Genomic DNA, 14,618 nt, shown 5'->3' with positions numbered 1-14,618 from the left:
ATCATATTAGTCCTACTCTTTCGGCATTACACTGGCTTCTGGTTAAATATCAAATTGATTTTAAAATTCTTTTGTTGACCTATAAGGTGTTAAATGGTCTTGCAAACTGCAGGATTTCTCTTAGTTCCAAAAATGAGCAAGACTACAGCCAGAGGAAGAGCTTTCTCTTTCAAAGCCTCTCAGTTATGGAATAGCCTTCCAGCTCCTGTTTGAGATTCTGACACAGTTCTAATCATTAAATCTACACTTAAGACTCACCTATTTACATGCAATCAAGCCTTCAGTTAATATTCTACATGTGAAGGTGTAGAGCTCAGAGGCCCCCAGTCATTGAGCATTCTGGTAGTCTGAGATGCTGTAAATCCCCATAAACACACTCCTAAACCTTGTGGACAGCCTTTCCAGAAGAGTTGAAGCTGTTCTAGCTGCAAAGGGAGGACCAACGTCATATTGAACCCTATGGATTAGGAATGGGAAGTCACTTAAGCTCAGATGTGAGTCAAGGAAGGTGAGCAAATACTTTTGGCAATATATTGCATTTAAAATACAGTGAGAATTGGCTAAGTGCATGTCTCCTTCACCTGAGAGACTGCATTTGTGCCTCACACTCTAGCTGGGGATTAAAGAGCTCCCACAGAAGCATCTACCAGTGTCGGTGGGATCTGAGGACTTCAGCCATCAGAAGACTACTGCCATCTGACGACTACTGCCATAGAGGATTACTGTCATCAGAGGATTACTGCCATCAGAGGACTAATGCCATCAGAGGACTAATGCCATAAGAGGACTAATGCCATCAGAGGACCAATGCCATAAGAGGACTAATGCGATCAGAGAGCGGCAAGACCCCAGCTGAAACGAGATGGAGGCAGCCATAAACTAATCTGATAGCAGGCGTTTGCCACCCATTCTGAGGAACTCATCTAATTTCATCTGTCAATCTTCTCCATCTTGGCACAACGGTCTTCGATCCTTCGGCAAAGCGAAGAATTTTAAAAGGGGGACGTTTCAAGCCTTTCTGAAAATGACTTTTGGTGGTGACACAATTGTGATCCAGGCATGGAACGAACAAAGACAGGAACAATAGGGACAAAGACGCTTGAGATCAAACCCAGTGCAACGGATAGTTCTTATTAAGTTTTTAATATGGAGTACTGGGAGCTGGGGGGCGTGGGCGTCTGTGCTGTCATGAGGCTCATGTCACTGAATGATTCCTCAGTTTTACGATGGCTTATCTGCAGCAGGATTAGTCCCGCTGCACCTGGTCGGAAATCTATTCTTGGGGGCACCTTATCTTCTGCACCCACCACTCTCCAATCTAATCGTGCCAAAGTAAAGTGAAAACAGAATGTAACCTTAGCAACTGGCTGGCAGGCGACATCTGGGCGTGCATTCATGGTACCAGCGTTGATCCACATTTTATACGGCAGATTTTAATTCAGCGTTGCTATTTTTATCTTCAGCAAGTAAACCTAGACATGCCTTCTTCATGTGTGTGTAGATCAGAGAGAGAGAGAGAGAGAGAGAGAGAGAGAGAGAGAGAGAGATTTTATGTTACTCTCTATCTTGTGATCTGTATGAACATGCTACTTCAGTATAATAAAAGGGTTTGAAAGAGTTCCTGTAATAAAGGCTAGTGCCCTCTTCATTCTATCAGTAGCTGTTATGGGCCATTGCCATGAATATTAAAGCCTAGGAAACCTTCCTGAAAGGAAGTAATTAACAGTTTCCAGCAAATGCGACTACTCACCTCCCTGTTGGTAATTATCAACATCTGAAACCTGCATAAATAAAGTAAAAACTAGTTGGGAGTTGAGATTAAGCTTTATTTCCCATTTAGTCATAGAGGACATGGAGGGGAGATTCAGAGGCCAAGACAGTGTCGTTAGTTCGCCTCTTCAAATGAAATACTGGCAGAGTAGCACATGCTTACTGAACACACACACACACACACACACACACACACACACACACACACACTGAGCTCTGATTTCAGTAGGCTACCATTAAGACTTGAACAAACAGCGAGCAGGTTACAATCAAAGCGATTTCGCACGGGCTGCACTCTAAGGAGGCGATAATTCCCCTCTGCTTTTCAGCAGCACAACAAATTCATCCCCAGCAATAAGCTTGCAGGGCTCAGAGACAGACCTGGTCTGTGCAGCTACGCCATGCATTGGTTTCAGCCTTGAATGACAATAAATGTTGTATCCACACACCTCCATCACTTCTGCAATTAACAAAACAAGGGAGAGTAACCTTCGTCCAGGACGCCTCGCAGTTCAGCACTCTGAGTTCCGCCTCTGCAAGGATGCTGATTTTCACATACTGGTTGTCAAATGATACGTGACAGCGCAGTAACAAATCTGAACACAATAATCCAGGAAGGAACGATGTTGTGAAGGGCATGCTGACAAGGTGCATAGATGAAAGGGAAAAGAACTTTCAGATCACTAGATTAGATTAAATGAGATTACGATACTAAACATGGAGGTAGAATGAACTGTCGACTGCTTCTCAAAGCAAATACAGCAAATATCGTTTTAGTAACAAATCAAGATTCATATTACAAATTAAAATGGTGGAATAATATACCATCAGAAAATTACCATTTACATCTGAAAGTCACATTTAGGCCACAAACAAAACCACGAGTACTTTCTATATTAAATATGCAACACTATAAGTATACAACACTGAAATAAGCATATGTCACATTTACACAACAGTGCTTTGAGAGCTATTCTTCTCTGCCAATAGCATGCCAGGTCTCTGATTATGCCTAAGGAAAGAATATATCTCTGCAATTGTTTAAGCCTAAAGCATAATTAATGTACTGTTCTGAATGTAAAGTGTTCTTTGTGCTGTGTATAAATAATGGCTAATGTATTAGAGTCCGTGAATAGATGTCCGTTTTGTTCTCTGATCTGGCTTCAGTCTTCAGATGCAGGCCAGAGGATTCAGTTGCACTGCTGGGCAGATTGTAAAGGCCTGTAGAGCATCACTGCTGTTGAACTGTGAGCTTTAATGTGGAAGCAGTGTTGACGTGTCACAGCTCAGCTGCCGTGAACATGTCCTCTGCTCTTATTGCGACTCTCAGACAGTCTGCAGCCTTGGGTCCACTGCGGGAGGGCAGCATGAATGTGTGCTGGTCCTGACCTAGTGCTCCAGGCCATGTTTGGCAGAGAAAAGGGCCCCTTTCAAGCACATGGCCCTTTCAACGCTTTTAAAAGTCCATTATGTGCCCACTTAGCTAAATTCACTGGGTTCTCCTTTGGGTTTAATGCAGGAAGGGTGAGTTCTTTAATGTGATAGATGAGCGGGATGCAGAGACCTTCTCCTGAAACCTCCTAAGGTGGGGACAGAGGTTGAGCACACAGTCACAAGCCAACAATCACGAGACCCCTGATGGAACAGACGCAGTCAGGTGGTCTTTTTACGCCCCCCCCCCCCCCCCCCCCCAAAAGAACTCTGGTGTCATGTCAGACGTACAGGTCTTCAGGACCCCGCCTGCGGTGAATAATTATCTTCATTTTCTTTGCAGCAAGTGGGAGTTTATTTAGGTCAGGAGGATAAAGTGAAGTGGGTCAGTCCTGCAATGCCTGATGTGACACAGTGGCGGGTGGTGTGTGCTACACCACACTATGGGTCAGTCCTTCTGTAGGCCTCCACCCATCTGAGGCCACCACTGTCTCCTCTGTGCTGGAGACGTTAACGTCCGCAGCTCTATCTGTGGTTGCATTTGCACCGTTTTCTGCATCTGTACTCGTATCAGTGCATTGCTTCAGGATCTCATTCTCCAAGCCTGAAGCATTTATCTCTTCGTTTAAACCTTTTCCATCGGTTTTGGAGTGCTCATCATCTTTATTCTTCGTGTCCAAGTCTGCTGCATGAGGTCGACCGTTGCCGGCATGAAGGTCAAGATTCTCCTCCTTCAGAAGAGACTTGGTCACTGTGTTGTTATCGACATGTGTAGCCTCCTTTGGCTCGACCAGCGAGGTGGGCGTGCCGTGGACCTGGTCAGCAGTGCACAATCCCCCTCCCACGAGCGCGCTCCTGGTGCCGTTGCTGGTGTGGGTCGCTCGTGGGTCCCTGGCCATGCTGTAGCCAGTCTGGAGCACGGAGAGCGTGCGGTGGTGCCCGCTTTGCTGTTGACACCGGTACAGCCCGCGGAAGGCAGAGCGAAACTTCTGTGACATCAGGTTGTACACCACAGGGTTGATGGCGCTGTTGGCATAGATGCACGTGCGGCAGAAGAGCAGGAACCAGGCGTCCAGGTACGGCGTGCTGACGAAGGAGTTGATGAGCACCAGCGTCCTGTAAGGCATCCACAGCAGAGCGAAAAGAACCACCACCACTGCCAGCATCTTGGTGACCTAGGAAGAACAGAAGTAGTGTGAGGCATGGCACATGGCAGCGGAACACTGATGAGATGGTGCAAAAGCTGTCAGGTATAATACCCATAAGATCTGTCACAGGACACATTCATCCATTCTGAGCCAACAATAGAGTCTAATCTTCTTGCTTTCTTTGCTAGAATAACAGACTTTTATCTAAATTTCTAACTGGTCTGACTTTTGCTCTTAGATCATGTTCTCCATTTATAGATCACAATTCACGTGAAAGAACAAAATGTCCTAGAGAAAAGAAACTGTCGATCACTGGAAATCCCATCACTCGCAAACAAAAAGTCGTCTCCTAAGACTAAATCCAGTTGCTCATCTTAGTTTTTTACGACTGCTAACATCCTTTTGTCCAATCTGTAGTCACATTTTCAAAACTCAGTACACAGTAAACACAACATCAGTCTTCAGTGGGTTATACAATTAATACAATTCATGGTGTTTTTGCACAAAATGCAGTCATTTAACATGTTTCTATAATGCTTACATTTTCTATACACACAAGGTTACCCAAGAACAAAATTCTAGATCATTCTTGTATTATTTACAAATGCTTGCACACAGCATGTCAAAAATGAAAACCTAAGGTTCAAAACCTTAAATATCATATAAAATGCAAAGTTCTGCAAAAACAAAGGCAGGCAAAAAGCTATTACTGTAATACACATTTTTGCACATACAGATCATTGAAATGCTGTAAAATGCAGTACAGTAATGTACAGATCTCAAGTGCTGGTTTGGTCCTTCACAAATGCCACATTAGTCCCTATAAGGTCGCTGATCACCTTCTTTAGTTTTTGAATGAACTCTACCAACAACTGGTAGAAGCAGAAAGGGAACAGGAGGAAACACAAGGACATTTCTGATGGGATGATGTAGCATTCTGTCATTCTCATGTCATCACAAACTGGTTTATAGACCATCCAAGAGTGATGTCCCTTTTCCTCCCGCCCATCTCGCCTTTCCTCAACCCCACTAAAGAACGTTTTTCAGTCTGGAGGTGGAAGGTGTATGATCATCAGCCCCATGGCCAAATGTCCCTCCTGGATGCAATGGATCCCGGTTGCAGAGACATTGCAGCTGAAGACTGCCAGGGGTCAATAAGGCATACCAAGCTTTTCTATCCCAGGTGCATGTGGATGAAAGCATGTGGCCAACTGCTGAAGACTGTTTACAGTAGAATACACGTAAACTGTTCAGTTTTGTATCCTGTTTTCCCCCCTTTTGTGGATTTTTGTATATGTGTATTTTACACAAATGGGACCATGGCTAATTATGTTTACAATTACGGTAATTATTTTTTGGGTTAGGCTACAATTTACAGTAAATATCACTCATTGTGTAGACAATATGTTGCCAAAAATGTACACATTTGAAAAAGCGGAATAAAATATTACATGTAATGCTGTTTCTGTAATGCCATCAACTGTTTTTTGACAGTGGTTGTGCAGTGACTGACTGATCCTCTCAAATAGAGAATCTGTGCTAGTGTTTGAAAAAATGATTGGATACTGAACCAGGTTTGCTGTGTTTTAACCAAGTTGGTGTATAAAGAGAAAACTTTGCATTGTGAAATGCGGAGTTTGTATTTAGTTAAGAAAATGCGCTTTTGAACTATTTGGCTATTTGTATGAGGTAAATGTGTTGCTGTGTTTAGAGTTATGAAAATGTATCTTTTCCTGTAAACAGGAAGTAGACTGTCAGAGAGAACTCATCATCTCGAGAAGTTCTCTGCATTCCACAGAATGTTCTAATGGAGGAGATGTGGGTCTGGGAAGAGTTCAGATAATTAACAGAGCACAAGATAATGAGTGTGACTGCAGTGACATTTTGAGAATACATCTGATTATGGTGATTCCTCATCAGGATGAAACAAAGTCTTAACACCACATAAACAAAGCAACTCACGATTATGTTAAACAAAAAAAGGAAGAATTCTGGTGCCGTGGCAGCTGTGCTATCAGATATGCAGTGCAGCTGACTTCACTCAGACCTAGATATGAAGCCCACCTCCTGCAGATGGGCATGCTTCCTGTAGCTTACTGAACTTTAGGAAATGTTGACCTGAATGATGTGATCAAAGGGGCTTGAGGTTTGGGGTAAGCTGGGGTGGGGGGAGACAGATGGAGCCCGTTCACCATCTCCAACAGCGGAGTCATCAGACGCACTACGAATTCTTCAGCCAGCTCCACAAATCATATTATGCAAATCTTCTCAAGTGAGGCCCTCTTGAATCCTCAAGATTTTGATCTACGCCACACACAATTGAATGAGCACACACCCTCACACAGGCAGGCAAGCACACACACACACACACACACACACACACACACACATACACACACCCAGCGAAGCACAGAACTCACATGTGCACTCCCACACATCCACCCACACAAGAACACAAGCGAGGTCACTCAGAGTTCTGGTAACTCTTCATTTCAGTAATAACAGACTGACAGCTGCTCTGAAATTTACATCTGACCCTGACAGCCTGTTGTTAGACTCAGGCCATGTGTGTGTGTGTGTGTGTGTGTGTGTGTGTGTGCGCATGTGTGAGTATGTGCGTGCTTGTGTAAGCGGCGTGTTTGTGTATGAGAGCATGTGTGTCTCTGTGTATGTGAACGTGTTTTTGAGTGTGTTTGTGTCTGTGTTCGTGTGTGTATCTGTGTGTGTGTGCATGCATGTGTGTGTGCGTGTGTGTTTGTGTGTGTGTGTGTGTGTGTGTGTGCACGTTTGTGTGTGAGAGCATGTGTGTCTCTGTGCATGTGAGCGTGTTTTTGAGTGTGTGTGTGTCTGTGTTCGTGTGTGTGTGTGTGTGTGTGTGTGTGTGTGTGTGTGTGTGTGTGTGTGTGTGTGTGTGTGTGTGTGTGTGTGAGCGAGTGTGTTTGTGTGTGTTTGAGTGAGAGAGTGAAAGAGTGTGTGAGAGAGAGAATGTCTGCAAAACCAGAGAAATATAAGCAAACGGACTGTCCAGGAGAAGAACAAATGCTACATGTAATCTCTCGTGTCATCTACGAGAAAATACGAGCACTCCTATAATAACTACTGTACGGAGAGCTGCCCGTCTCACTACGGTCGTAATAGCACAGCTGGTGATGACAGACTGCCTGTTTGACTATAGACCACAATGTTCCAATGAAGCTAATAATCAGACTTACGACAAGAGATACGAGGAAAACAGTGAAAGGTATCACTCTCCTAGAGATATATTCAAAGTCACACGCCCTTACAGAAACAGTGCACTTATGTGTAGTTTGTCATTTTGTAGTAGTGTAATGGTAAAGGCCAATTTGATTGCCTATGTAGTTCATTTTCAGTTACCCACATGTGCACATGTTTTACTTCCAAGCTCCGCGCCCCCCTCTGCAATAGCTCCGTGCCCCACCTAGGGGGCGTGCCCCCCACTTTGGGAACCACTGCACATGGAGCAGGTCCTGCCTATTCTCATAAATATCTAAAATACCACCAATTTGTAGAATCCAGAGAAGTCAGAGGAAAATGTAAAAAGTATGATTTCTGAAAAAAATCAAAACAAGCTGTTAACCACATTTTTCTCCTTGTCCCTTTTCTGTAACTTGTAGAAATAAGCAGAGTATCTTTTTTTCATTTTCCTGAGGTCATCATGCTCTTGACTGTGTTTGTTGCTTGTCTATTCACATGATGTTAATACACTTTTGTTAGCTTTTATCAGCACATAGCATCAAATGCAATACACTAAGAATTCTAAACATTCAAATTTCCTTTTTGAGCACAAAAGAATAAAAAACAAAGGGGGAAAAATAAGCAGGAATTAGAGGTGAACAAACTCACAGACGAACTCTAAGAGACTCAGGCCATCACACTTCAGCTCGTAAAGGAGTGAGGAGGAAGCAGATATCCTGCAGGACTCCTCTCGTAAAGGTGTGAGGAGGAAGCAGATATCCCGCAGGACTCCTCTCGTAAAGGTGTGAGGAGGAAGCAGATATCCCGCAGGACTCCTCTCGTAAAGGTGTGAGGAGGAAGCAGATATCCCACAGGACTCTTCTCTTAAAGATGTGAGGAGGAAGCAGACATCCCGCAGGTCTACTCTCGTAAAGATGTGAGGAGGAAGCAGATATTCCACAGGACTCCTCTCGTAAAGGTGTGAGGAGGAAGCAGATATCCCGCAGGACTCCTCACTAAGATTCTTTCAGTGTATGTGTCACGGTACGGCGGGCCCCCTACTGGTCGCCTCCGTATACAGCGGCAGCTGTCCCGTTGTTGTGTTTGTCCCTCAGGTGGGCGGAGCCCGCGATCCGTCTCACCTGAGGGTCGTTTGTTTGCCTATATATGTCTTGTTTTTGTACCAGTTGACCGCTGGTTATTATATCCTTAATTTGGATCAATCAAGTCACGGGTTTTTGGTTTGCGCACTTTTCTATTAAACCATACATTTTGCCTGAGACTTGGCGTGATTGCTTCCATTTTGTTTCGCTCACCCTGCCCGTCACAGTATGTATGTTAATACAAATTCTAACATGATTTTTCTTTAAAGAGCTCGACAAAGAAGCAGAACTCCTGTCGTCATGGTAAACGAAGCAATCGTTTCTCCAGATTTAGTCCCAAAATTATACAGATCAACAAAAACAAAAGGCTGTTCAATCCTGTCAAATAAAATAAAACAATCACCAACAGTCTGCACCACTGCAGCATGTTCTGTACCTATTATACGATATTGTGAAATTCCCTTTTTAGAAGATTTATAAAACTGTGAGTGAGCAATTTATAGTCTGTGTTTAACAGAGTTATTGCATAAAGGATGTCAGTTATTTTAGGATCTTTGTCAGGTGACCGTAATTATATGCTGCTTCACGATAACCAGGAGCAAAAAAAGCAAAATAATCTCGTTTATATGAGCTTGTTTAAAGAAGCTTTTTAAAAGGAGCTCGTTTAAAGATCATTTAAAGAAGTTCGTTTAAAGGAGCTTGGTTAAAGATGCTCATTTACAGAACTGCAAAAGAATTTATTAAAGTTGAGATTAAGGAGCCCTGTCCAGTGATACTAAGATATAGAGCAGTCCCTGCCTCCCCCATAGTGACCTCTGCCTATCCTCATAAATATCTAAAATACCACCAATTTGTAGAATCCAGAGAAGTCAGAGGAAAATGTAAAAAGTGTAAAAAAATGTAAAAAAAACATAAAAGTTGTTAACCACATTTTATCCTTGTCACTTTTCTGTAACTTGTAGAAATAAGCAGATTATCTTTTTTTCATCTTATTGAGGTCATCATCCTCTTGTCTGTGTATGTGTCCTCTTGTGTAATTCTACTTTTTTTGTGTTTGTTGCTTGTCTATTCACATGATACAGTCTTGTGTATTCAGTATTGGTACAGTCCTGTGTTTTTTTTCAGGAGTTCTCCTGAGTTCTGATGGTTATCTGCAGGAATTTTCTGGAATTATCTGGAATCCACAGCAGATCTGCACAGATTTTCCAGGCATATGAGACTGTGACAGGGAGGGCACAGGGACCCTGCAACTAGGAGGTAGCCAAACTAAGGCAGAACCGCGGCTGATGTGTAGTAATACATGTAGCAGTCGACTCCTACAGGTGTAGCAGTGGACTCCTACAGGTGTAGCAGTGGACTCCTACAGGTGTAGCAGTGGACTCCTACAGGTGTAGCAGTGGACTCCTACAGGTGTAGCATTGAACTCCTACAGGTGTAGCATTGAACTCCTACAGGTGTAGCATTGAACTCCTACAGGTGTAGCAGTGGACTCCTACAGGTGTAGCAGTGGACTCCTACAGGTGTATCAGTGGACTCCCTCAGGTGTAGCAGTCGACTCCTACAGGTGTAGCAGTGGACTCCTACAGGTGTAGCAGTGGACTCCTACAGGTGTATCAGTCGACTCCCTCAGGTGTAGCAGTGGACTCCTACAGGTGTAGCAGTGGACTCCTACAGGTGTAGCAGTCGACTCCTACAGGTGTAGCAGTCGACTCCTACAGGTGTAGCAGTCGACTCTTACAGGTGTAGCATTGAACTCCTACAGTGCAGGCCTCTCTGCTCCCTACTCTAGCCACAGGATTCTATTCTGGTGACTTGGAAGTGCGGCTGAGTATTCAACCTCACATCCTACCTCACATCCATGATCCTGTTCCACAGAGGCAGGCCAGGGAAGTAATAAAGACCTCACACAAAACAAATAAACCATGTGTTTACTGAGGAAGGAAAGTCTTGCTCTTTATCTATCATTTACAAATGAAAAATGTGGCATTTTTTAAGGAAACCTGTAATTTTTTGGCCCAGCAAAATACCAAAAGCCAGCCTCTCATACATGGTGGTATCTAACAAAGCTAAATGCCATAGGCAGCTCCATTCTTCTCGGGTGAAAGCTTAGACAGGATGCTGCAGGCCCACCATGACAGTGATGGCTGTGTTTGCCCTTTAGAGAGCCCTCACTGTGGTGGCAAATACAGGGGGAAAAAACCCACCTAATGATCTCTGCATGGAGTAGGGAATCTCCCAGAAGGAAGGAACATCTGTGGCCCCACCTGATAAACTCAGCAGGTGCAGTCAACAGATAGAGGTCAATTCTGCCCATGTTAATTGGACTGCCATCTCAAAAGACATGAAGAGACAGACACACACTCACACACCTGCTTCCGAGATGACAGCGCACTCTTGGGCCGTCCCTTGCCGGCGTCGGCCGGATCCCTGCAGCTTCTCCTGAGGGTGGTGGCGCTGACTGTACCAGACTCGGCCGGATTGGGCAGGGGGCTGAGGAAGAGGATGCGTGCGATGAGGGCGTATAAAGCGATGGCCAGCAGCAGGGGCAGCACGTAGAAGACGGCAAAGTCGATGAGGTAGATGGGGAGGTAGAGGTCACGGGAGACGCGGTAGCCACACTGCACGCGTCCGTCCTTGTCCACCTGGATGTCCACCAGGAAGAGCCAGAGCATACAGTATACGCAGGTGAAGGCCCACACCCCTGCGATGATGCGCTGGGCCCTGGACACCGTGCACATGGTCTGGGCTCGCATCGGGTGACAGATGGCTATGTATCTGAGAAGAGCGGGAGAACCAGGCAAGAGGAGCAATTCACTTACAAGTGACAGACAAATAATGGAATATTTGGTAATTAGGTCATTTTGTATCTTAAATTTGGTGTTGCCATTTATCAACATGTTATATTTTCACACTGTTTCTATATCTTATGAGTGGCTTTTATATACTTGATTTTTCTATGTCCAATAAACAAAGACGGCCTGTTTGTCTGTTCATTATAGGTCTTTGAAATTCAGCTTTTTTTGTTTCTTGTTCAGTAGAAGGGCATAGTGCAGATGATATGTGTGCCTAGATAAACCTGTGCTGATGCTGAACCAAACAGTGTGGGTGTGTTTAAAGCTCTACATGTAACCTTTTCCTGAATAAGACATCATAAAATTACATCATAAGTCTTTCCAAACAGCAATAAATACGCCGGGAAATTCTGATACGTTTAAGCGTTTAGTTTTACTTTAGTCTAAGGCAAAAATTAAGTGCCCATCCCCCACCCCCAAATCTATGCCTATGGTCAATGACTCATGCCAGTGATGGAGCCTCATGTTACCTCTCCACTGTAAAGGCTGTTATGGAGCAGGAGGAGACGTTGATGCCCAGGTATTGGAAGTAGGTGATGCCCAGGCACCCCGTCTTCCCGTACACCCAGGTGGCCAGCAGGCTCTCGGAGATGTTGGGCAGTCCGGCTGCCACCAGCACTGTAAGGTCGGCCACGGCAAGGCTCACCAGGTAGCAGTTGGTGGGTGTTCGCATGTGTTGTGTGGTGAGAACCACCAGGACTACCATGATGTTTCCCACGATTCCCACACCACACACCAGGAGCACCAGGAAAACGGATACGGCCTTGTACTCCACGGACTCAGACACAGGGTCCCCCAGGCCAAGCAGGGAGACATTGGACACTGGGTTACTGTCCACTTTGAAGCTGACATTTTCTGCCATGTTTTCTTGGAATCTTGCTTGAGTGTGTGTGTGTGTCCTTTTTTGTGTAGTTGTTGAGAGAGCAAAGGAAAGAGAATGGAGCGTGGGGACGAGGGTGGAGCGTGGGGATGTGGGTGGGGGTGTGTGTGGAGCGTGGGGATGTGGGTGGGGGTGTGTGTGGAGCGCGAGGATGTGGGTGGGGGTGTGTGTGGAGTGTGGGGATGTGGGTGGGGGTGTGTGTGGAGCGTAGGGATGTGGGTGGGGGTGTGTGTGGAGTGTGGGGATGTGGGTGGAGCGTGGGTGGAGTGTGGGGATGTGGATGGGGTGTAGGGGTGTGGGTGGAGTGTGTGCAAGTGGGCAGAGTGTGAGGAAGTGGCTTGAGTGTGGGGGTGTGTGTGGAGCGTGGGGATGTGGGTGGAGTGTAGGGGTGTGTGTGGAGCGTGGGGATGTGGGTGGAGTGCAGGGGGTGTGTGTGGAGCGTTGGGATGTGGGTGGAGTGCAGGGGTGTGGGAAAGAGGACGTAGAGTGGGACAGTGAGATGTGGCAGGGATGTAAATCTTAGCCTTGTTTATAGCCTCGTCACCGGTGTTTCAAAAGGCACTGTGCTGTCTTTATGAAGTCTTACATCAAAAGCAGCGTTCTTTCTGAACCATTCTCTTCATTCCTCCCTCTTAAACTGCTATAATTCCATTAATGGCCACACATTCAAGTGCTGAATCTAAGTCTCTTGCAGACCTTCTTATGCTGCTTAATACAATCGTCCATCCAGTCGATCCCCCTGAAAATAGAGATTGTAATAGTGAATGGACGAAGTGCCAGTCTCCAACACTGTTAAGAGGGTTTCACAGTCGTGTAATAATTGTTCCGTAAGTGTGCACATGTACATCTCCTCTGGCATAAGCAGAGGAACATCAAACTTTGGATTAGACCTCCCCTCTCCCCCACCCAGTCTTCGTCCATAGAGTAAATGGCACTGATTAAACCAGTGTGGACATAATGTACCTGTCTGTCTGTCTGTCTGTCTCTTTGTCTCTCTGTGTGTCTCTCTCACTGTATATCTTTCTCTCCTCTCTCTGACTGTTGCTCTTTGCTCTCTCTGTCTCTCTCTCTCTCTCTCTCTCTCCCTCCTCTCCTCTCTCTCTCTCTCTCTCTCTCTCTCTCTCTGTCTTTTCCTCTCTCTCTCGCTCCCTCCTTTCTGTGGTTCTCTTAACACCTGCAGGAATCACAGTGTTTTTAAAAGAAATCCTGGACCCATTATCAGTCCACACACATGATAAGCTCTCACAGCAAATTATTTAAATGAGACATTTTAGCAGTCCACCGAATCAAGCAGCAAAAAATCCCTGCACGTTTTAACAGTGTGAAGCCATCACTACTGTTTGTATGACTCCAGAACAGGGAACAACGTCTTCACTCAGCAACGGCAGTGTCTGGTGTACAGGATAAAACATTCCACTGAAGTTTTGATTTAAAAACCCACTGCAATATTATACCGGAAAATCAAGCTTACTCAAGAAAAAAAAAGTGGCAATGATTTAGACTAGACGGTGTGCATTGGCATTGTGTCTTCTGTCACTTGTCAATGGTCTTTGCGTCTCATCTCTGTGGTCCTCATGATAAATTGAAGTGGACACAAACTGAAAAGTAATTCAGACGAAGCCTGCCAGCTGCATCTGGGTCTGGGCTGCTTGGAAAAACCCCTCAGTTACTCGATCTGCTGCATCGAGGGTGTAGATATTGAGGATGTAGATATATGAGGGTGTAGATATTGAGGGTGTAGATATTCCAGAACAGCTCTCTGGCCTCTCAGTATGTCAGTACGCTTTCAGTGCCTGTTTCTCTGCAGTTAAATTGCAAGAGCACATCTGCAGTTACGTATGAATTAATTAATTTTAAAGGCAGATGTGGATAGAAAAGGAATTTTATTATGTTGTATTCTATCGACATTTATAGAAGTTTATAAAACTCTTATAAAGTTATGTTATTGATACTTGATATTTGGTTTTCTTTAAGTAAAACCAAATACGCTACCATGTGTGACTCCACTTTCCTACTGAAATTACGATACTAGAAGGACTTGCCCTAGTGTTAAATGCAATCGTTAAGTAAGCAGCTGTCCTCTGAAGAGCACTCTCTCACTGCGCAGCGATGACAAAACTCGATTCATGGACTGGCACAAACGCCGAGGGACAAGTGTGCTGATGAGAGCCTGTGATACGAATTAAGCTGTCAGTCATTCAGTCAAGATCTCCTCAGTGTATGTAACAAAAGCAGAACA

At 44.8% G+C, this 14,618-nt stretch overlaps 1 protein-coding gene across 1 annotated transcript; it reads right to left on the bottom strand.

Annotated features, from left to right (window-relative positions):
- Positions 1-3,486: 3,486 nt before the first annotated feature.
- trhr2 (thyrotropin releasing hormone receptor 2) lies at positions 3,487-13,064 on the bottom strand. The gene is made up of 3 exons (XM_076993633.1): positions 11,970-13,064; positions 11,017-11,422; positions 3,487-4,376 (listed from the first exon to the last, which is right to left on the bottom strand). Exons 1-3 carry the CDS (start codon positions 12,359-12,361, stop codon positions 3,633-3,635), a joined length of 1,542 nt encoding a protein of 513 aa, XP_076849748.1. The 5' UTR covers positions 12,362-13,064; the 3' UTR covers positions 3,487-3,632.
- Positions 13,065-14,618: the final 1,554 nt, after the last annotated feature.

This window comes from Brachyhypopomus gauderio, unplaced genomic scaffold, assembly GCF_052324685.1.
Source record: "Brachyhypopomus gauderio isolate BG-103 unplaced genomic scaffold, BGAUD_0.2 sc118, whole genome shotgun sequence".
Classification (NCBI taxonomy): Eukaryota; Metazoa; Chordata; class Actinopteri; order Gymnotiformes; family Hypopomidae; genus Brachyhypopomus; species Brachyhypopomus gauderio.
The sequence above is the reverse complement of the archived record's forward strand: the minus strand, read 5'-3'. Positions and strand labels throughout refer to the sequence as shown.

Excerpts from the sequence above, each read along its gene's own strand:
- trhr2 (XM_076993633.1), bottom strand. The coding sequence starts at position 12,361 with ATGGCAGAAAATGTCAGCTTCAAAGTGGACAGTAACCCAGTGTCCAAT. Across the intron at positions 11,423-11,969 it reads ACAGCCTTTACAGTGGAGAG|ATACATAGCCATCTGTCACC; the intron begins GTAACATGAGGC and ends CGCTCTTCTCAG. Across the intron at positions 4,377-11,016 it reads CGCTGTCATCTCGGAAGCAG|GTCACCAAGATGCTGGCAGT; the intron begins GTGTGTGAGTGT and ends TGTTCTTCCTAG.